General features: G+C 44.3%; 1 protein-coding gene across 2 annotated transcripts in view; it reads left to right on the plus strand.

Moving 5' to 3' along the window:
• ptprz1b (protein tyrosine phosphatase receptor type Z1b) overlaps positions 1 to 22,950 on the plus strand; it is a 51,689-nt gene extending 28,739 nt beyond the window's left edge. The window contains exons 3-32 of one of the 2 annotated variants that reach the window (XM_070991873.1): positions 3,015 to 3,194; positions 4,881 to 5,032; positions 5,132 to 5,227; positions 5,306 to 5,372; positions 5,463 to 5,620; positions 6,661 to 6,808; positions 8,617 to 8,801; positions 9,227 to 9,353; positions 9,441 to 9,487; positions 9,964 to 10,449; positions 10,562 to 10,742; positions 11,234 to 11,461; positions 14,216 to 14,360; positions 14,483 to 14,574; positions 14,691 to 14,776; positions 15,756 to 15,776; positions 16,579 to 16,675; positions 16,753 to 16,835; positions 16,938 to 17,072; positions 17,671 to 17,802; positions 17,935 to 18,092; positions 18,170 to 18,305; positions 18,391 to 18,537; positions 18,666 to 18,759; positions 19,115 to 19,188; positions 19,305 to 19,433; positions 19,539 to 19,685; positions 19,790 to 19,932; positions 20,059 to 20,194; positions 20,417 to 22,950. In XM_070991873.1, the coding sequence (XP_070847974.1) occupies positions 3,015 to 3,194; positions 4,881 to 5,032; positions 5,132 to 5,227; positions 5,306 to 5,372; positions 5,463 to 5,620; positions 6,661 to 6,808; positions 8,617 to 8,801; positions 9,227 to 9,353; positions 9,441 to 9,487; positions 9,964 to 10,449; positions 10,562 to 10,742; positions 11,234 to 11,461; positions 14,216 to 14,360; positions 14,483 to 14,574; positions 14,691 to 14,776; positions 15,756 to 15,776; positions 16,579 to 16,675; positions 16,753 to 16,835; positions 16,938 to 17,072; positions 17,671 to 17,802; positions 17,935 to 18,092; positions 18,170 to 18,305; positions 18,391 to 18,537; positions 18,666 to 18,759; positions 19,115 to 19,188; positions 19,305 to 19,433; positions 19,539 to 19,685; positions 19,790 to 19,932; positions 20,059 to 20,194; positions 20,417 to 20,560 (4,154 nt within the window). In that variant the 3' untranslated portion in view covers positions 20,561 to 22,950. The remainder of the gene's footprint in view (positions 1 to 3,014; positions 3,195 to 4,880; positions 5,033 to 5,131; positions 5,228 to 5,305; positions 5,373 to 5,462; positions 5,621 to 6,660; positions 6,809 to 8,616; positions 8,802 to 9,226; positions 9,354 to 9,440; positions 9,488 to 9,963; positions 10,450 to 10,561; positions 10,743 to 11,233; positions 11,462 to 14,215; positions 14,361 to 14,482; positions 14,575 to 14,690; positions 14,777 to 15,755; positions 15,777 to 16,578; positions 16,676 to 16,752; positions 16,836 to 16,937; positions 17,073 to 17,670; positions 17,803 to 17,934; positions 18,093 to 18,169; positions 18,306 to 18,390; positions 18,538 to 18,665; positions 18,760 to 19,114; positions 19,189 to 19,304; positions 19,434 to 19,538; positions 19,686 to 19,789; positions 19,933 to 20,058; positions 20,195 to 20,416) is intronic. The other variant, XM_070991874.1, reaches the window with a different exon arrangement.
• Positions 22,951 to 23,169: the final 219 nt, after the last annotated feature.

The raw sequence follows: 23,169 nt of genomic DNA on the forward strand, positions 1-23,169 counted from the left end.
GGGGTGAGCCGAAATGATTGGGGCGTCGGGGTAAAAAGAGCAGCAGCAGCCGCATCAGGTGTAAATGGTTTCTGCCTTGACCACTTTAACAGCTGACTGCACTTTGAGCTGCTGGGAAGCAGAGTTTTCAGACATCTTTACTCTTTTTCTCCCATCTTTTGCAACATTGCAGCTTTCAAAATGAATGATATGTACATGTTAAAATAAATTGGATACTTGAATATTTTAAAAATGAGCATAAATTTAGTGAGCATAGGAATGCCGATGCTGAGCAAATGTCTTCCAGTTCTTTCTATGGAACCTGAAATCTGCATTTTATCATTTGTGATAGTATTTAAGATTGTTTTAAGAGAGAGATGGAGGGAGCGGGAAAAGGGAAAAACACTGATTCTTCTGTAATTTCTTTGCAGAATTGCAGACTTTCTGCTTTAAAAGTCTCCCATATGGATTTGACAACAATAGGAACTCTGGCAGGATCAGCCCACTTTATTCTGGGACTACTGAGAAAAAGCAGGTGGAACTCAGAGATATGAAATGTAATTTCCATATTTAATCATCTAAATTTTACTTCTTGACTGAACGCGAGTGGGTGTGCGTGCATGTGTGTGTTTATGGATTTAAATGAAGACAGGAAAGTCTAGCTTCAGGGGATTTTTTTTTTTAATGCCTTTCTCCAACCTGTCAGCTACTTGTTGCCATGGTAGCATTATGTCAGAAGAGTAACTCTGTGTGTGTGTGAGACAGACAGATGCTGACGGATGCGGCTGCAGGGGCCATATGTGGTCACTGACACGCTGACAAAGCCCTGTATTTTCCTCAGCACAGTGATGCACACATGTACAGAACTCGAGATGCTCAGTTATACAAGTCACTTAGCTTATCTTAGCATAAAGTCAGGGAAATAGCTGATTTGAGTTACAGCGAGCTGTTTCCTCTAAGTCCTGGTTCCAGACCACTCAATGCACCTGCACCTCCACCTTCAGTGTGACATGTTGAAAGGCATCAATCCTCTTATCTAACTCTGGGCAACAAAGTGCACTGCTGTATGTGAGAAACACATTTCTCATTTTGCCGTTCCTACAAAATCAAACATCTTTAATAGCAGTGTGAATACATTCTAATGCTTGTAATGATGCAGCACTGACGGCTGACAGGTGTGCTCAGTGTTATCGAGGAGGCTGCAGGAAACATGGCCCTAACACTGTTCTGTGACTGCTATGTCATTTTATTTCTCATCACACAAACAGTCACTCCAGTTGTGTCCAGAAGCCGAAGTGTTACAGGAGGATAGTAGACAACTGTTACTCTGAGACGCTGTGTATTTGACGAGTAAACAACGGCTGTAAATAAAATACGGCTGGATGTTGCTGAACCGGTGAACTTAGAAGACATTTTTGCCATTATCCTCAGTCTGTTTCCACAGGTTCAACTGTGGCTGACAAACCAGGCAGAAATACAGCAAAGATGAAATTGATTTAGTTGAACTTGGGTTAAACAATATCCCTCTCTCTCTCTCTGACAAACACACACACACACACACACACACACACACACACACACACACACACACACACACAAAACCCACGCAACAAGGAATGTAAAGCCAATACCTGTTAAGTCATGTGTGACCAGTTACAGTTAAACCATCTGCTCTGACCTCATTATACCCATTGTCTTTACTGGGACTTTAGTTACACACACACAGACACACACGCACACACCAAACAAAGCACTGGATAAGAAGTGTCCAATGATGCATTTCCATTATCCAGTAAGTCTTTGCTCTGCACAGATAGAGTAGATAAGAAACTCGCCCTCCTGTAACTCATAAAAACTGTGATTTTCTTTGACGATATGTAATAACTGCTTCTTCAAATATTGAGCAATGAGCTTTTTTTTGCGTTACATATTTTTTCAGTGTTCCAATGTTGTCCGCTGCGTCTTTAACTCAGAAATTTTAGTCAGCATAATAAATGCAGTAAGGACTGTGAGATTTCCCTGACTGTGCCCGGAGGAAATGGCTGAATGTTAAGAGCGGATGAGTGCGTGCGCAGTAAATTAACACATTCACTCATGCAAAGACAAGAAGCTGCTCATGCTTGCAAACAGATACACACAGCAGTGTGTACGCAGGTAACTCGGACACGTGAATTAATATTTAACACGCATGTCAGCAAACGTGAAAGTACTGTACATACACGACGTGCTCCCAAAAATTCAGAATAAATTAGCATACACACATGATGTCAGTAGATACTGTGACATGCAGTCAAGATGAAATTGTAAATTCATATGTGCTCATAAAAAAAAAAAAAAAAATCTGATGAGCACTGAAATAGAAGACCGTCCCCTTTGCTCTTCCCTCTCTGCTGTTTTGATTGGGGGTTTTTGTGCTGCGTGTTACTGCAAATTTTCCTGCCTTGTCCTGATGCTGTTCATATTCTCTTACATTATTCATGTGAAAAGCCTTGTTCAAAACACACAAATAGGCACCCACACACAGCCACACCATATCAATAAGTGTAAACAGAATTCATGCTGTGCAACACACACAATTCACAGGAGAAATGTACAAGGCATGCACTAATGCATTAACAGTACACACACACACTATAGTGCTGGACTAAAGTGTGACCTGAGGCCAACCAGTAATGTTTCACCTACAGTTTGACCATCTGCCATCATTAGAGCTGCACTCTTTTAACACTTGCTGTACTGTCTGTGCACCGAAACCCACTTCTCTAAATGTATTGTACAGATAAATTCAATGTGAATGGTCTCGACATCCATAAATTCATGGCTGCACTGAAGCCATTTTGAGGCACCTGGGTAATTGGCTGGCTCTCTGTGTTTGAATATCCGTCGCCGAATTTTACATTTGGAGGGAAATCTGCTCGATTGCTTTTTGTCACGAAGCAGCGAGGGGATTTCATAACGAGCTTTCAGGGAGTTTGACATTTTCAGATCAGTCCTTGAACATTGTGTCTTCATTTATCTGCCGCTCTCACATGCAGGCACCCTGAACCAGCGCAACTGGGGTAAGAAGTACCCATCCTGTAACAGCGCCAGGCAGTCTCCTGTGGACATCGACGAGACGTTTACCCAAGTCAGGCTGCAGTACCAGAATCTGCAGCTGGACGGCTGGGACAGACTGACGGCAGAGTCCAGCACCGTCCACAACAATGGGAAGACTGGTATGTTGATGTACTTCCACTCCTCTTTGTCTACCTCTCCTGCAGACCTGGTTTGCTTATTTGAGAAATAAATCCATAGGAATCCCATGCATAATCTGGCAATGATCAAAAGCTTTTCCCAAGTGTAACTTTCTTACACATGTGTAACTGTGGAAGCCATGTTTGCGATGCCATCGTGCAGGAAATCAAAACCACAAGCTGTTTCTTTGAAAGATGAGTGACATGTAGGGTTTTTCTGTTTCCTTTCAACCCCAGACAAGCGCATATTGAAGCAGCAACCAGAGGAAGAAGAGACAGTATGCAGTAGATTCAATCTATGGAAATGATTTCGACATTACTCCGGAGCTGTAAAACATGACATGCGAATCCCTAGATGTGGAAAGAAGCTTAACTTTCCAGACGCAGAGAGAAAATGATTCACAACTCCGAGGTTAATGAGAGACAGAAGCAGCGAGGATTTAAAGGAGAGTCAGATAATGAGAGCGAAGGAGGGACAGACCGAGTAATTGAGAGAGAGGCAACCGGAGGGACGGCAGTACCGAGAGATCATGTGGAGAAAGAAGGAAGATCGATGTCAAGAGGCAGAGATGAAACTGAGTGGCAGAAAAGAGGCGACAAAAGAGCAAGAGGAGAAGATGTATATAGGAGAGGGGAGAAATGAGGACGACGTGAGGAGACAGTCAGAGGAAAGATGTCTGGCCTGATAAACAAATGAAAGCTGTCTGAGCTATCTTCACCATCTTTGCAACACAGCCCGGACTGTGTGTTTGCGTGTGTGTGCTTTCTATACATTAATGGTCCTAAATTAATCATTTTATTCTCCGTGAAGTCAGAGAGGAAATTGCATATTAAAGCAGATATTGCGTAGCTGTCATGATTTCATGAGAGAAACATATGGCCTCCACAGTCTCACTAAACACAATGTTATATTCAACAAAGAGCCTCAGAGATTTCTTATAAAAGGTTGCTCACTTGAAATTTGCAGGTGTCTCCCAGTGGTGACTATAAAGAGGTAAAGCTGGTATACATTGGGGAGCTCAAGAGCCAAATATTGGAGGAGTTGGTGGAGACAAAACAGAGCTAAAAAGACAGTGAATCTGATTCTGTTTTTTTCCTTACATAGCCTTCTTATTGCCTTTATATGGTAATAATATGCAAATGTTATGTTTAGAGCTTGGTTCAGCTGCTTCCAAGTATCCAAAATAATCAGTCGATGTAGGTAAGTATTGTTTATGTTAATTATCACTGAGCTGACAAATGTCGAAGGCCAGAATACATTGCTAAGGGACGACAGTGGCCACATTTAATGCATATACACATTAAAATATTCAAGTTGTTGCAGCCAGAAACTGTTGTGTCCTTTTCACCATGGAAAAAAACAGCAGGTTGGCAGTTGCTGAGAGCCAGAAGATCCAAATTTGGACAAAGCTTTAGTCTGGTGGCCGAGCAGCAACTGTCACAGCTGAGTATTGGGGACTGAGAGCCTTGTCAGTCAAGCAGAGCCCTCAAACATACGCCTGATTAAGCTTGTTGTAGGAAAAGTTTGACTCTGTTAGTCTAGTTCTTAAAACGTGAACTAACTGCATCTTAATGTACGTGTAAATTAGTTTTAGGGTCTCATTGTTGCTCTGTAACAGCAGGGTGGTTTACATTAAGGTTAAGCTTGAGTGCATGTGTGTGTTTTAGTGGCCATCAGTGTGGAAGGGGAGTTCTTTGTGAGCGGAGGAGGGCTGAGCTCCAGGTTCCGTGTTGGTCGAATCACCTTCCACTGGGGGCGCTGCAACGCAACGTCAGATGGGTCTGAACACAGCCTGAATGGGATGAAATATCCTCTGGAGGTACAGAAATACACAGCATCGGTTCTTCTATCCATCACATCACACATTTTGACTGCCAGCGAAGCCTGAGCTCAGCTAACCTACCCGTTTCTCGTTCAGATGCAGATCTACTGTTATGATCCAGATGACTTCCACAGTCTGGATGATGCTATCAAGGAAGGAGGGAGGATCGCCGCCTTGGCCGTGCTCTTTGAAGTAGGTCGACCTGTTGATTTGCGCCCCAAAAGGGTATATTTTTTGCCAGTCTGTGAAAGCTCAAGTTCTTTTCCACAGATCAGCCAAGAAGAAAACGAGAACTTCACTCCTGTCGTAGAGGCCGTCGACACTGTCAGCAGGTTTGGTAGGTGGCTTCCACGCACTGCCTCTGCGCCATCGCTGTCACTTGTTGTGACATTTTGTTACTGATGGGACTTTTTTTTTTCTCTGCCAGGTAAGAGCGGGTCGATGGAAGCTTTCACCTTGAGGTCCCTGCTGCCCAATAACACAGATAAATATTACATCTACAACGGCTCACTAACTGCACCCCCCTGCTCTGAGACGGTGGAATGGATCGTCTTTAAGCAAACAGTGGCCATGTCAGAAATACAGGTCAGGTCACACAAATAACGAATGCTCATTTCTTTTTCAGTATCTCAACACATAGACTGATGTTTTAATGCGCATCCACATCCAGTATTTTAACCTGAATGCACTCGAAAGCATCAGCATCATCCTCCAGCACAGCTGACTGTTGTGAAGAAAGCTTCTTTTCAAATCCCTTCCAGCGGCTTTAATCACTAAATTGATGCAGCATTGTGTCAGATGAAAGTGTAATGATGCAAAAGGTCAGTTCTTAATATTATATGCATCCAGTCAGAGTCGTGTAGTGTCAGAATAATTAAAAAAGAAAAGTTTAGATCAGTAAAAGTCAGAAAAATCAACCTACTTTGATTTTAGAAAGATGACATTTTTCAAGTTTCTGTAAAGTCAACATCAGCTGCCTGCAGTGGCTGGTTTCAGGTCAGCCGTCTTTGACATCTGTGCACAAATACAACCAAAAAACGCTACATTCAAGTGATGCAGTGTGACAGGTTTAGTCAAAATGGGAGCTTACAGAGCAGGGTTTTTGTCTTGGCATCTGGTAAGAAAAAGCCTGTCAAGCAACAACAACACGAGCTGCCACTGTAATGTTACTGCAGCTCCCATCCAGACTGACGACCTTTAAGGACCTCCGAGGAGCGAAGGCTTTGGATGAAATCATCTGTGTAATAATTATCAATTATGTAACAGAATAATGGAGAGAATGAGGTCATGAAAGCGATTGTGTACGCGCGCTCTATGTGCATAAATATGTGTGTGTTTGTGAGCTGGGGTTTGTCTGTGTTCGCGTGATTGAAACAGGGGTGGCAAGGCATGACATGGGCACATTGTTGCGAACCAAAAATAGAGCAGCACCGTCTCTCTGCCTCCGCCTGGCACCAACACAAACCTCTTAAACAAACACACACTCCCAGGAAGCAGCGTTGGCTTTATTTTAGCAACTGCACAGAAACGGGGAAGATGCAACGGACGCATGTTTAGTTTCTCTGTTCCAGCGGCCACTTCCTCCCTGTTCACCCACCCTCTCTGTCTCCTGTCTCCGCTCTCAGCTGGAGGTGTTTTGCGAGGTGATGACGATGGAGCAGGCCGGATATGTGATGCTGACGGATTACCTGCAGAACAACTTCAGGGAGCAGCAGCAGTTCATGGGTCAGGTGTTTGCGTCGTACACAGGAGTGGAGGACGTGCTCACACCCAGTACGTCACCGCACGCCGCAACCAAAAGCTTGACGCTTGTTTGTTTCAGTAGCTTTTATTTCTACTCTTCTGTTCATCTTGTGAACTGACAAACATAGCTATATACTTCCTATTGTGTTTCCATTTCACCAAGTTTAGTCAGTTTTTAAAACAAATTGTCTTAAAATGATATTTAGGTTCTTCCATCAATCTATTCATTAAGTCTTTTTCAGCTAAACCCCAAGATCTGTCCTCATCAACCACATCAACCAGGCTCATTTTGACACAAGCAAGACTCTTTAGCAATAATATATCACCATGTAAAGTTTTTTTTTGGCTTGAGAATGATGATTTTTTTTATCAAGTAAAATGAAGTTCAGTGAAATTTAAAGGGAAAAAAGCATTGAAATTAGCTGAATATTTAATATAAGTATGAACATAAAACCACAAGCATGAAGAATAAAGAGCTGAAGCAGTTAGTTGATACATGTCAGAAAAATGACTCTTATTTTCAAGTGCCTCAGTTATATTTTGAAGCAAAGATAGCTGAAAAATGCTTTTCTGGTTCCAGCTGCTCAAATCAGAGACTTTGCTGCCGAATATCTTTTGGATTAGATGAAAGAACTGATTTCCATTCTCTGACCCTTTTCGCCGTCTTCTCCACCTCTGCTCTGAGTTCTCATTTCTGTTTTTCTTTCAGTCTTCTCGCTCTCTGCGCTGAGCTTGTTTTGACATGGGAGTGGGCTCAGTGCCCGTAGGCCATCCAGCAGCTTGCTAGGTGGAGAACAGAGAGCTGTGCTACATGACTGCAGCTTTGGCTACAACTTTCCTCTGTCATTTTTTTTCCTGATTACTGTTTTGGGCTCCCTTTTTTTTTTTTTTTTACATCGCCATCCCACTGAGCTTAATTTGACGCTGTGCTTTTTAGCTGATGGAGCTGAAAAGTCATGTGCCATCACTTCTGAATGAAGCCAGAAAGTGAGTTTGGACTGGCAGAGTGTTGGCGGAGAGGCTGTATTGATCAACGTGCTATTGACTCCCAGCAGATCCAGCATGTTATAATTTTGTACATTAAAAATTCTTCCTTATTAGGCTCTAAAGACTTAAACCCAGAGTCTCCACTGCTCTAAAGCTTTAAATCCTTTGGCTGATCTTCACCAAATTTTGGACCAAATCCCCCCTCAGGGATCAATATAAATATTAGATTATTAGTCTTATTTTGTTGCCATGACTGAAAATATCGCCCGTCCTCGGCTTCCTCTGCAGCTGTAACTCTGTCCTCCAAGGTCAGCCGAGTCATGATCATCAAAAGATATAATTCACGGCGCTCTCCATCTTCATAAAGTCGACCCTCAAGTGAAGCAGGTCTTTTGAGTTGCCAGGGAGCTTGACTTTGTAGTTGGGTGCCTCGGCTGCTCTCAGCGCAGGCAATTTATTTTGCAGCTCTTTTTGAAATTGAAATAAAGTATTCAGAAATTCAGAAAAGGGTCTTTTTGCCTGTAACAAATTCATGCAGCCGCACACACATGCACGTACACCTCCCACTCATTGCCTCGCTCACCTCCTGAACTGAGCTGTTTAAAATGTATTTCTGATTTTGTTCCATTTTCGGCACAGTTGATTAACATCAAGTTACCTCCAGCAACACTGAACTCGATGTGAGACGTTGCACTGTGCGGTTCATGTTTAGATGTCCAGTTATACCTTTCCTGCCTTTTCATCTCTGTCTTTCAGGCTTTTTATTGCATTTTCTGCTACATCCGCACTCATGAATATCTTCCATTTTTACCAAATCTTGCTCACTTTCTATCTCTTTTTGCTGTCTGTAGCCTGCAGCTCAGAGCCGGAAAACGTTCAGGCTGACGCCCAGAACGACACGACCATCGTGGTGACATGGGAGCGTCCCCGCGTGGTTTATGACACCACCATTGACTGGTACACCGTCACCTACCAGAGGCTGCAGGGCCAAGACCAGAGCAAGCAGGAGTACAGGACTGATGGAGACCAGGATGTGGTACGAAAGAATCTCCTCACATCATTACATACATCTGACTTCTAAATGGATAAGGCGCTGAAATTACAGTCATTCAAGACACTAGAAAATCAGTTGTAAGAATTCTGTCGGCCGCTCTCACTCTATCTGTCACGGTCACGTTACAACTGCTGTTGGGATTAATCAAAGTGATCGGCTGATCGATGGTAACGATCAATCTTGGCCTCTTAACAGCTCACTGAGCATGCCTTGTTGTGACCAGCAATATTGGTGTATGTGTATTCAATCCTTTGCTTGTTTGTAGAGGAGCGGTCAATATTCAGACTGACATAGTACAACACAAATGAAACCTAAACCCCACCGTGTTTACAGACCTACATTATACGTGCAAGTGCATTATTTGTTTTTCTTATGCATTTAATATAGTTAACAATGTAACTTTGCAGGGTGCCATCATCCCCAGCCTGCTGGCCAACAGCAGCTACGTAGTTCAGGTGGTTGCCGTTTGCACCAACGGTCTCAGAGGACGATGGAGCGACCAGATTATCGTGGACATGCCGTTAGAAGACCCCGGTACAAACACGCACAACTTCGACAAAATAAGAGCTCATAGTTTACAACTCATCTGCAATTAACAGCCTTTCTTTCTTCCCTCTGCAGAAAGTGATTCAGATTCTGACGCCGTCACAAAACAGGGCAACAGGGAGGTAGGACCTGACATCACTCCGCACGCTGGCATTCATTTTGCTGAATTGTTTTGCAGTGAGGAAGTTTTCCCTGCATTCAGTCGTGTCAGTGAATGCAATTATTATGCAAATAATTGTAATTATGTCAGTAGAGGCTTGTAGTTGAGTGTTTGGAGAGCCGTACAAAAGGTTATAATGGACTTTCCAGCATGTTTAGGAGAGATTAAAAAAACTGAAATAAGCCTGTAATGCTACCATGTTTTTCTCCCTGAGAGAAGCAGCACAGCCTGTGCTCCTCCACACTGCATTAATGGAGATTACATTATGTCTCATTATCAGTTCATGTGCATGTTGAAGAAGACAGAACAACCGCACTGTAGCAGGAAGCAGTGTTAGCATTAAAATCCTTCCATGTTTTTGTTTGTGATGTTGTGTAATCATATGCAGCGTATGACCAAACATGTTGTGACTCAGTGGCGTTTTTTCCTCTGCGGTAGGTCTCATCCAAAGCCAGATGGGAGACACCAGAGAACCAGAATCAGGTGGATTTGTCTTCCGAGGACCACAGCCCCGTGGAGGAGGTCCCAGTTGAGCAGACCAGAGTTTACCAGAACCAACCCGGAAGCCAGACCCAAGCAAACCAGAACCCCCCGGTCCAGGTCAGCACCCGTTCAACCCCAAAGACTCCCTCTGACTCTGCCGTTCTACAGAAAACACGACTCAGCCAGAGTGCGAAGAAGAAACCGGAGAGCCGCGACAGGTCCAAGCCAGAGGAAATGGATCAGAACTGGATTGACGAGGACCGGAGCATCCTGACACAAAGGCCACCCACCAAAGCAGGTTTTGACAGCAATAGTGCAATATGGGTAAATGACTTAACTGAGCAGCCAGGCTTCCTGTTTCCAGTTGCTCGGACAACCGCCCCGCCGACGATACGCCGACAGATCACAGAAGAAGCCTCGTTGTCAGTGTTGCCACACGAGGTAGTTCACAAAACAAAACAATATTTCCTTCATCCTGAAGGCTGATTAAATGTAATACTGGAAGTTTCCTCATTCAGGAAACCCGCTCTTTCTGTGCCTCTTCTACTTGCAGCCAATGGATCCAGACCAAAGCGATGAAAGCGGCTTCCCTTCTCCCCGGTCAGACCTCTACACCCCTCCCGTGGAGGACATCCAAGTCACAGACGTCTTCTATGAAGACACAGGCAGCAACGCTCCGCTCGAAACCACCACGTTTGCCGCGACGGTGCCTGCCGCCGCCACTGTGTTGCCAGGTCAGATCTGTTCGGGGGAGCTTTTTCTTTCGTCTGCGCTCTTGTTTACCAAAAACATCTTGGGCTGGTTCTGCTGCTGCTGCTCTTCATGCTGTGCCAGGAAGGAATTTAAGCTCATAAATATTTGAATAGGTACCAGAAGATGTTTCTTTCACTGGACGCTTACCAGGATTCTGCTTAAATTAACGCCAGCACTGACATGTTTAGATTATATTATATATATGATTAGATTATGTGTTGACCCTTCATATCTTAATTTTAAGTTGAAACCTATTTAATCAAATTTATATATAATAATAAAACTTCATGACTTCATTAATATAATGTATCACATGATGCAATGTGTCACTACATCACACGACTTCCTACATTACATCATGACGATGATGTCAGATCATCATACCACACCATGTCGTGCTGTGGCTCAACAGGTGTCCCATCAGATCACGTTGCATGTTGCGTCGTGTCACTGTGTACATTCTGTCTCACAGGTAATGAAGTGGACAAAGTTTCCCCGCTGTCCTCTAAAGACAGCGATGCCCCTGTGAACAGACCTCCACCAGAAAGCATCACCTCAGTTCCCTCCAGCCCCTCCTCCCTCTGGATCACGGCAAGGGCGGCAACCGCCAGCAACACGCTGGCTGAGTCGGTCTATAAATCATTCACCTCCTCCTCGCTGCTCAGGGTGCTGATGCACACAACCCAGCCCATGTTTAATGGTAAGATGAAACACCTAAGAAACATATATCATATATAAGAATATAACTTCTACTTCCTGTTGAAAGTGGCTATGGATTTCTAATATGAGGGATTTAACACAGCAGCAGCATGGTGTGAATAAATGCTTTTGTGGTGGGAAGACAGCTGACTTAATTATGGTGGGTTGACTCTCCGTAACAGTCCCTGGGCTGTACTCTGCCTTCTCTGTGGCATTTTGTAAAGTGGCATGATGTAGATAACGCTGGTGGTAGTGGTAATGGTGCTGGCTGAAAAGAATAAACTGGCATTGATGATGGTTAGCGTGACAATCAGCTGCTGCTTCTCTCTCCGAACTGTTTCAGAAATGAACTATGCTTCGACTCTTCCTCAATTCTTGCAGCATGTTGCGACTCCACGTGAGGTCATATTTTCCCCAGCTCTGTATAATCTACTTGACTGAACTCAGGCTCAGTGACTAGCATCTACTTTTGGGATTCCTCTCCTGGGTCTGCATTCTTTTCTGTGTCTCGGTGGCGCGCTCTGGTGGCTGGTTTTTGTCTTCTGTCCTTCTCAGAAAATGCACCGTTCACTTCATCTTGGTGGTGTGGTGTGTGTGTTCACCGAGTTGCTTAATGACATCAGCTTCAGTCAACCTGTCATGAGCACCATATCTGGGAAGTTCAGTTCTCACCTCTTCTACTTGAAAGGACCTGTTTCAGTGTGGCTGTCCCGGAAAAGTTTTTTCTCAAACTTTTACTGTGACTTTTCTTGCAGCAAATACACCCACATCAAAGGGTGAGGACTCAGCCATTGCTCAGTCCTCTGGCTTAACAAACTCTGCTAACACTCCTCGCGGAGCGATCATCGACCCTGCTGTCTCTGTCCCAGAAGGAGGATTCTCTGCCAAAGGAGATTTATTCAGTGTCACGCCTCAATCACTCAGCACTTTTAATGAATACACCAGCAGGTTCCGTCCTTCTCCTGCCCTCCTTGGAGATAAGAGGAGGGGCGTTATCTTTCATCATCATGGCAAGTCCTCTGAGGAGCACCCTCAGACCTCTACCAGTCTGAGTTCACAGGAGCACTTAAACACTGCATACTCCCTTTCTCTGCTGCACGGTGATGACTTGAGCACCATCAACTTATCAAAAACAGAAGGAAGTACCCCAAATGCTTCTCCTAATCAAACTGATGGTCACATTCAAGATGGTCTGAACATCCTGCCACGTCCCAACAATGAAGAGCAAGGCAGGACGGACAAACACAACAAAGGCCCCAAATCGTATTTCACAGACATGTCTTCAGAGGGAAGTGGACTAGGTTCTGGCCTTTATGGCAACAGGCTCAATCAGGAATTTGATGGAGTTAGCACAATCAAGACTCACCAGTCGACTACTCCACGTTCAGCTACTAGCTTCAAGGCAGATAACACTGGAAAGAAGAGTAGATCAACAGGTGTAAAGATGGACAGTGAAACAGTTAATGAGACAGATGACGCAGGGATGAGTGACAAGAAAGGGTGTGAAACAGTGGCAGTCAAAGAAATGGAGGAGAGTGAAAGTGAGCTAAGTGGTGAGGAAGGAGAAGAGATGGCAAGAGAAGGAGTACATGACACTGGGAGTCAGAGAGTGAGGAAAGTGGAGGGTGAAACAAATGAGAGTGCCAGACAGTTCAATAGCACAGCAGGTTATGATGTGCTCAAAGAAAGAGAAGCTGAAGGTGAGGCTGAACTCAGAAAGACAATTTCCACTGAGACTGGCAGCGGGGATGAAATTGAGTCCAATTTTAGAGGTTTTAGCTGGCATGAGGACGCCCCTGGTTCTGGAGAGGGTGGTGGAGATGGAGCGGGCAGTGGAAGAGGAAATCAAGTCAGCGATGACGAAGAAGGTATCAAACCTGCAGGTGGAAAGGCAAGGAGTGACAAAGGTGATGAAAGAGAAGACAGCAACAAAGAAACTGTATCTGGAAGAAGAGATGGTCTCTTCTCTAAGCCTACAGCAGAGTTCCCACTGTTTGACAGCAGTGAAGAGGATGGATATGGCGATGATGAAGGGGGTGGAAACAAAGGTCTTGACAGTCACATTGTTTGGGGTGACTCTTCTGTGGAGGACTCTGGTGTTGGTAAGAGATATGGAGATCAGGAGAGTGAGGAACACGTGGAAACAGGTGGTAGAGAGGACAGCGATGCAGCTCTCATTGGAGAGAGTTTGCAGCCGTTCTCAAGTGTGGACGCATTGTTGTTTGACGCTGCCAGAAGCCCCGTGTTCGGGCCCCTCGTCCCTCTGCTCAGGCTGACAGATGGCAGCAGGGCCACGGAGGAGCAAACGGAAGGTAAATGTACCTCAATGCTCAGCTTTCCCTCAGCTCTGCTGCTCCGTGACAGAATGCAACAGAGCCGTTTGGTTTTTTTTCCTCTCACATACATCTTTTCATACACATAAGCTAACACTAAGCCACACAGTCTGACTTAGGTGGCACTCTTTGTTTTGACTGTTGAGCCATGACAACACGGTTATTGCTGGTGGAAACTTAAACACATAAGGCTCCAATAATCAATATTTGTATAGTAATAACAGAGGAAAGTGACTGTGTAATGTGAGAGGGGTTGATGATAGATCATTATCCTGACATGATCTCTGCTTCCCCCTCCCTCTGCCTCTGTGCTTTCTCACACTCACACACTTTTCCCCTCATTATTGCTCTCTCTCTCTCTCTCTCTCTCTCTCTCTCTCTCTCTCTCTCTCTCTCTCTCTCTCTCTCTCTCTCTCTCTCAGAGGGCAGCAACAGCAGCCACGAGTCTCGGGTTGGGCTGGTCGAAGGTGTGGAGAGGGAGAAGAGGACAGTCGTTCCTCTGGCTGTCGTTTCTACTCTGACCATCCTCTGTCTGCTGGTGCTGGTGGGCATACTCATCTACTGGAGGTACACACACACACACACACACACACACACACACACACACACACACACACACAGGGTCAATACCTGCCTGGATCAATTTCAGCTGTGTACTTCAGTGAGACTCTGCTTTCTTTGTGTCACAGAAACTGTTTCCAGGCTGCTAATTTCTACCCAGATGACAGTGCATCTCCTAAAGTCATCTCTGCTCCATCTACACCCATGCTGCTGGCTACAGGTAACACACACACACACACACACACACACACACACACACACACGCTCATTGGACTTTATTCTTAACACTACTAAGCTGCAGCATTAAGCACACAAATGTTCACTCTCCGGTTGCAGACGGTCACGAGCCGCTGACGGTGAAGCAGTTTGTGAAGCACGTCATGGAGCTGCACACCACCAACACTTTCTCCAAGGAGTTTGAGGTGCGTGGAATGTTCATGATTGTCTCGTTGTACAGAACAAAGTGTCTGTGGACATTTTTCACCACGGGAACGTTAACAGCCAGAAGATATATTGAAAAGAAATACTTCATTTGTCATAGCTCCTTAATGCTCTTCCATATCTCTATTAACATCATGTTCTTTAGGAATATCATTCAGCACAGTGGTAATGTGTAACGTTCATGTACAACATGTTGTGAAACATTGGCAGTGCTTCTTGGTTCTCAACCCAGACTCCGAATTCAAATATGCAAAGACATCAAACTAAAGGTAGAACTAAAAATTTGATCGCCGGGGTTTGACCCAGAAAAACGCCCTGTCAGGAGCTTCCAGGGTGGTAAAATCTCCATCTGTGTTTCAGAAATGCTGCATGTGGAGGACTGACATATCTCTCTGTCGTTATGTATTTTAGAGCTTCTTGTGGGTTAGTTTCAACAATAAGTACATCTGCATGACATTAGTCACATCTGTTTCCGAGCATGAACCTCCTGAGTAACACACACAGACAGGATTAATTCTAGCATACCTCTTCCATGTAAAAGCCAGTAGATTTGTGTTTTTGTGTATTTTCTTGCAGTTTTTTCTTTTTTTTGCTTTTTATATATAACAAACCTAAAAATTAAAGTAGCATGTTAGCATCCACCTGTAGATAGACACAAGTCTTTTAAGTTTATGCACATCCAGATGACGCATTAATACTTCAGTGTAGACTAAGAGGACATGGCTAACATGGTTTCAATCTCAGTCCACAGCTCAGTCGGGAATCCATGTATTTCCCACTTAGCACCGCCTCTCTGTGTGTATCTGAACCCCATATTCCTGTACCTGCACTGACTCCCTGTCTGTCTGTCTGTCTGTCTGTCTGTCTGTCTGTCATCTTGTCCCCCACCCCCTCCCACTCTCCTTTCACCATCTCCACCACCATCGTCGTGCTTTCTGCATCCTCACCACCCTCCATTAGATTGTCAGAGAATCCTATGAGGTAAGACACCTACAGTATCACCCCTCTCCTGTAGCAGAGTTTTGTTTCAATGAATTCTTTCGTGTATGACCCCCCCCTGTTGACAAACCAGTCGTCTGCTTGTACGCTGCATCATCTGTAGGTCAGATGTGATACTGATTGCAAACCTGGTGATTAATAAAGCTTTATTTTTAGTGTGATAGTGAAGAATTATCTGAGGAAGGCCTGCTTTAATCTGCTGCGTCTGCCTTTCAGATTTCAGTCTGCATTACAAGTTGATGTACAGACATATTTTCAGATGGAGATTGAACCATGGTCACTTCTTAGTGTCAGTTTCCATATTTTATGCATCTAACTTTATTGTAATGAAGTACAAATTAAAGTCTGACAGCCGTACAATTGTCTTTGTCATAGTTCTCTGTTTTCTATCATGTAATAGTCACATACAAAAGGTTCATTCTCCTGCATCGATCATGAATTGTACCTTTATTTCCTGTGTATGAAGCTGGCCTCAGTATGTGTGCACTTTACTGAGTGGACATTAAGATAACCCTAAAATGGGCTGTTGTTTCTCTGTCTGCCATAAAACCTTATTTTTTCCTCCATACACAAACCTTAACTGTAGTTATAACATCTTTCATGTGCTTATGTCTCCATCATGTTTTAGTATTATAGACCACTACAAACCAACAAAAGATTAAAAAAAAAAACCCATAAAAGCTGCTTGTCCGGCAAGAACACAGCCATGATTCATTTTCACTCAAGTGGCTCCAGCGCTGAGCGGCTCATCCAAATCTTATTTGTGTTTTGTGTTATTTTTCAGGAGGTGCAGGCGTGCACAGTGGACATGGGCATCACCGCCGACAGCTCCAATCACCCAGACAACAAAAGCAAGAACCGATACATCAACATACTGGCCTGTACGTTACTGCTCAACATGTCTGTTTATTTGTAAAAGCCAGAAGCGATGACACTGATGATCCTTTCCCTCTCCCAGACGACCACAGCAGAGTCAAGCTCTCCAGCAGTTTGGACAGAGATGGGAGATGTGGCGACTACATCAACGCTAACTTTGTGGATGTAAGAGTGCTTTTGTGAGCTTTGCTGGAGTGATTGTAGCTCCAAAATGTGCCGTACATCACATCCAGTGTTTGCATGGCTGAATAGTGGGTTCCTCTGCAGGGTTACGAGCGAACAAGGGCGTACATCGCAGCTCAGGGGCCCCTGAGAGCGGGCAGGGAAGACTTCTGGAGGATGATCTGGCAGCAGAATGTCGCCGTTATTGTCATGATCACCAACCTCAAGGAGAAAGGACGGGTAGGAAGTCACAATCAGCTGCTTCTCCACAGAGATTGGTGAAAATGTCATCTGGGATGAGATTCAATTGTGTATCTACTCTACATTAGAACATGTACCTTAATATTGAAGTAATGTGTAACAGAACATTTTGTAAAATACCTGCAAGCAGCATGCATTCTAATAGTCCTAGTTTCAGGTTCTCTGAATCACTGCCACGTCTTGTTAAACGATTCAGATAGTATGAACAAAGTGACACAGAACAGGCAATGTGATTATCAACTGACAGCCAACACAGGTACAATATTTTATCATGATGTTTCTCATGCGTGGTCAAGTATTAGACAGGTTTTGAAATGGTTTTAGCTGATATTAGATACGCATTAGCTTTCAATTTCCTAAAATTTAGCTGCTAAATTGCTAAGTAGTTTTAAAACAGCCTTAATTGATTCTTTGGCCACTTGATGCAACAGAGCAAACTGTAAACAACATGGACAGCTTATTTAGACATCCATCAGACAGAGTTGTGCATCCGGCCACCTGGCACATCTAAGTCTAAGAGTCTTTCTCATTTTAGCTCCTAAGGTAAATGTGTTTTATCTTTGTCATCGCTCTCCAGACAAAATGTGACCAGTACTGGCCGGAGGAGAACCAGGAGGAATATGGCCCATACCAAGTGACCCTGAAAAGCAGCAAGACCCTCGCTTACTACACACTGCGGACGTTCACTGTCAGAGATACCACAAATAAGGTAATCCACACACACACATGCACACACAGGCACTCAAACTAGGTCTGTTCAACCTAAAACACACAGGCTTTGTAAAGCTCCTCAGACGAATGCAAAATCACACACATAAGAAGTCCCTTTCTGATCCTCCAGGCTTCTCAGAGGAGAGCTGAACACACAGTCCTCCATTACCACTACACCCAGTGGCCGGACATGGGCGTCCCAGAATACACTCTGCCTGTCCTGTCCTTCATCAGAGCATCCTCTCGGGCACGGACACAGGAGATGGGACCTGTGCTGGTACACTGCAGGTACACCATGCGTGTGTTACTGTTTCACATTTTCCATGTAGTGGGGGGGTGTGTTTGACATGTGGTGTGTGTCACAGTGCTGGTGTGGGAAGGACAGGAACCTACATAGTGATAGACAGCATGCTGCAGCAGATCCAGGATCAGGGCACGGTCAACGTTCTTGGTTTCCTAAAGCATGTCCGCACGCAGAGGAACTTCCTGGTTCAGACAGAGGTAAGTGTACTCATCCAAAACACACACTCACACACACGCACACGATGCTTTTAATGTTCATCCTCCCTCTGTTGCTCACCTGTAGGAGCAGTACGTGTTCATCCACGATGCTCTGGTGGAGGCCATCTTGAGCCGTGACACCTCAGTGACCTCTGACCTCCTGCACAGTTATGTGTCTGACCTCCTGACCCCCGGGGCTTCAGGCAGGACGCGCATGGACAAACAGTTCAAGGTACAGCATGACTCGAAACCTGTGTTGTTCTCTGGCTTGGCCTTTACACTTACACATTCTGGTCTTCGATCATATTATTATCACACACTGAATGCTGCACTATAAACATGTTTTCTGCTGTGTTTCAGTTGATCAGTCAACGTCAGGCAAAGCATGCAGACTACAGCACTGCCCTGAGGGACGGCAACGCTGAGAGGAACCGAGCCAGAGCGCTGATGCCTGGTAAGCAGGGCTGGTTTACTAACCAGCTGCTGTGGGATTTTGGGAATATGTGAAGCACATACTGACATGATGAGAGAGAGAGGCCAGCAGTATCTACTTTTGAGAGCAGCTGATACAGAGTTTACATTATACATATTCCTAAACTGTGTTTAATCAAACCCAATGTCCTATTAGGAGATATTAGAATGTGTTATCAATTTATCTCCACCCTGTTGAAAAATGACACATGATCACACCTTGAATCAGTGGCAGATTAAAGTGCACGACAGTATGAGTATGAGCCTTGTTGTGATTGGCTGGCTCGTCAGAGTGGTGAAGCTGGATCATTGGCTCCTGTGTTTGTGTTTCTCTATAGTGGAAAGATCAAGAGTGTGTCTGACCACTTCAGAAACAAACTCCACAGGGTACATCAACGCCTCCTACGTCACGGTGAGACGGCTGGAAATTGTTGGATTTGTCACCGTCTTATGAAAGGGTGACACTGGTATTTTTCAACCCGGATCCTTTTGAATACATGAACAAAATTTTTGGTGGTGTTTCCGCAGGGACATCAACACAGTAAGGAGTTCATCGTGAGCCAGACGCCTCTGAGCAGCACGGTGGCAGATTTCTGGAGAATGATCTGGGAGCACAACGCACACACTGTCGTCCGTCTGCCTGACACACACTGTCGGGTACAACATGCTCACACACCCTCACATAATCTGTGTGTACACTGTGTAGTACTAATACGCAGTCAATCTGACACACACTCTTCCACGTTTTCCTGTTTGTGGCAGAGTGAAGACTCGTGTGTTTACTGGCCCGGTAAAGACCAGCCAATGAGCTTTGAGGGTTTCACTGTGTCCTACATGGGGGAGGAGCATGTGTGTTTGTCCAGTGACGAGAGACTTTTGGTGCAGGACTTTACAGTGGAGTCTCCACAGGTAACGCACACACGCACACACATCAAGTCCACTGTGTTTAGCAAATGTACATGCACATACACACTCACACATCTCAATCCCTCATTTTCTCTGCCTCCGTCCAGAACAATTATGTGTTGGAGGTGCGTCAGTACAGCGCCACCTGCTGGCCCAACCCAGACAGCCCCATCAGGAACAGTTTCGATCTGGTCAAGTCAGTCAGAGAGCACAGCAGACATTCAGAGGCACCTACAGTCGTACATGATCCGTGAGTACAGCGCAGACAGCCTCACTCCTTCATTTCACATGTTGTTCTTACTTTGTAAGGGTAAATGTATGTGTGTGTGTGTGTGTGTGTATGTGTGTGTGTGTGTGTGTGTGTGTGTGTGTATAGCTTGGGAGGTGCTACATCAGGGCTGTTCTGTGCCCTCACCACCCTGTCCAGTCAGCTGGAGGAGGAGGGAGCAGTAGACGTCTACCAGGTGGCACGGATGACCAACCTCATGAGGCCTGGGGTTTTTAACGATATAGTAAGTATTGGCACACACACGCGCACACACACACACACACACACACACACACACACACACGTAATACTCTCAAAGTGACACTCTCTGTCACCACAACTTTAAAATGACAGTTATCCGAGCAGTTTCACCTCAGACAATCGCGATGTTGACAAAAGTAGCTGGCGAGAGATATTTTCATAATGAACCACGGCTCAGCCCTCAAGTTGTGTTTCGCCCCCACAGGAGCAGTACCAATATCTGTACCGAGCCGTGCTGAGTCTGGTGAGCAGCCAGGAAGACCAGAGAGCCCTGCAGAGTCCTGAAACCAACGGATCTGTGCCACTGGGACAGACCAACGTGGCTGAGAGCCTGGAGTCCCTCATGTAGACACGTGTAACACGCAAACATGTCGCAGACACAGAAAACGCGGCATATGAGGACACACACACACACACACACACACACACACACACACACACACACACACACACACACACACACACACACACACACACACACACACACCACTGTGGTGACTGAGGATCAGCCCAACATGTGATGAGAGGAGGAACACCATCATTTCTGCGTCTGTGGTTCATAGCTGTGTCCACCGAGCATGCTAACGCTTTCATGCACTGTGTTCAACAATCAGAGATCATTATTCAAAACAGAAAAATAAACCAGTAATCCAAATCAGCGTAGGTGTCGAGGCTTCTCCAATTTGGTCATATCCTACCTAAACAAAATCCCATATTTCATGATGAGCCATTACCAGGAGCTCCGGCTCCTTTAGCTGTCTGCCGTCGTGCCTGCAGACAGACGCTTTCTGTCCGCTGAACAAGACTGGCAGGTGCAGACGGGTCATTAAAAGGCAGAACCTTTACTTACATGCTGTCAGCGTTAGCATGCACAGCAGACAAGGCTACAGAATCCACCAGACACACACAGCTCATTTCTGATGTAAAGTGACCAAGCAGCCATTCTATGACTGACAAGGTACCGCTGTCTAATAAGGCACCCTTTATACAGGGTTTATATTTTGTTAAGTAATGCCTTTATTAATGGTTAGTCAATAAATAAACAATCCTCCTTTTGACTGCTTAGACAAGTATTTCTGGAAAAGGGCTGCAGACGATATGGACCAGAGTCCATGTAGTAGTATCTTATTAAAAACTGTAGACTTGCTCATTAAAGCTCTGTTATCATATATAACTAGAGATGTGATGGCTTCTTAGAAAGTGAAGACCAAATGAGCCTTTATCAATCAATTACAAGGATCTATAACCATGTTTGGACATTTAGAGTAGAAAGGCCAAACACCAGCCCAGTAACTGATGTATAAAACATCTGGAAATCATTTATTCATCATTGATAAATTCAGCGGCTCTTTATAACGGGCTCATTATTAGAAAGTGGGACCAAAGAAGCTTCACTGCCTTTCGAACAAGAATCTTCAGACTTCTCAACTGAGTTTCTTGAAATTTCATCGCACGTGATTTTTCTTAATGATGGAAGGAGGCGGCTTTTTAACTCCAATAACAAACCCAAGTTCAACAAACAAAAAAAAAAGCAAGATCTCTGAAAATTAAGAAAAAAAAAGATGCAGGAAAGGATTTTCTCCTTGTTGTCCTTCATCATATTTTATGCACTGCACATTAAGCAGCAGATTTCGGGGCTCAAACTACCACACACCCTTATTTTGAGTCGTGGTTTGAAGAGCCAAAATCTCTAAAGGCCTCACTAGTGACAGACTGCTGGTATTCACTGCTGTTGAGCTTCTCTGTTCTTGTCTGGCTCCATGGTCTCTGGTACTCCGTGCCTTTTTGTAATTCATGTTCTTGTACTATAAACCTGTTTTGATACAACAACCATGTGACTAATATGCCAAAATAATGATCTGTGATTTGTTTTCTATTTTCTTAAAGTCTCGTTGCGCTCGTTCCTTTCTTATGTAAACCGGGACTTTTAAGTGATATTCAAACCCAACAGTCCCTGTTGAATTTGTGTCAGTTAACAACAGATTTTAATGATAACCAGCTTTCACCACGGGCGGAAAATATCCAAGCCTCTATCACCACCACTGCAATACAATAATCAATCAATACGATCAGCTGTAAGAAAGCCAGCAGACACAGTCGCCGTGCTGTTGCAAACACTTGAGATGAGAAGCTGAACTCACTTTGGATCCCCGCAGCTCCTCTGCATCCCTGTGCCACTGTTTTGTGACTTTTCATTTTGAAGGAGTCCAAATGTTTCCGTTGCGTCAGACACGATCAATCGACCTCTGAATCACTTTCAAACAGCACCGCGGCTTCTCTCTGTGCCCTGTTTTGTGTCATTTGTTCAGCTCATGTGGGGATGCAAAATGGCGCAAACAGTGATTCAAAGCAGACTAACTGTAATATGTCTGAACTCTTTCTGTGTAAATATCCCTGAATATATCAAAAGGCCAAATTACTGTATGTTTATACTGTACCTCTATATATTTTCTATTTTACTATAAAAAGTGATTTTCTAGTCATTCACACATATATATAACTGTGTTGATTCTATTTGATAATTTTAGCCTGAAATATTGATCATGTTTATAGTTTTAATGGAATGTTATCTCTTTTTATCTTCATGATTACAGTAGCAGCTTAATGTCTCTAGCTTTATCTCCAGCCATGAACTGGTGCAGTATGTATATAACAACAGGTTGAAGCAAACCTCGTTCATGATTTAAACTTGTTTCTTTTTCTGGGAGGGAAAAAAATAAAACGTTCTTGTTTAGACCCAAACCTCATCCCTTTAGTTTTCTTGAACACACACACACACACACACACACACACACACACACACACACACACACACACACACACACACACCCAGGACGAATAGGATTACAGATTTCATGTTTTTATTTATATCATAATACACTGTATTGCATTGTCTCCCCTGATCGACCTGTGCACACAACAGTAAAGTAAAGACAAACGAGTTAAATAATCGATGCG

Source organism: Chaetodon trifascialis, chromosome 22 (assembly GCF_039877785.1).
Source record: "Chaetodon trifascialis isolate fChaTrf1 chromosome 22, fChaTrf1.hap1, whole genome shotgun sequence".
NCBI classification, from domain to species: domain Eukaryota; kingdom Metazoa; phylum Chordata; class Actinopteri; order Chaetodontiformes; family Chaetodontidae; genus Chaetodon; species Chaetodon trifascialis.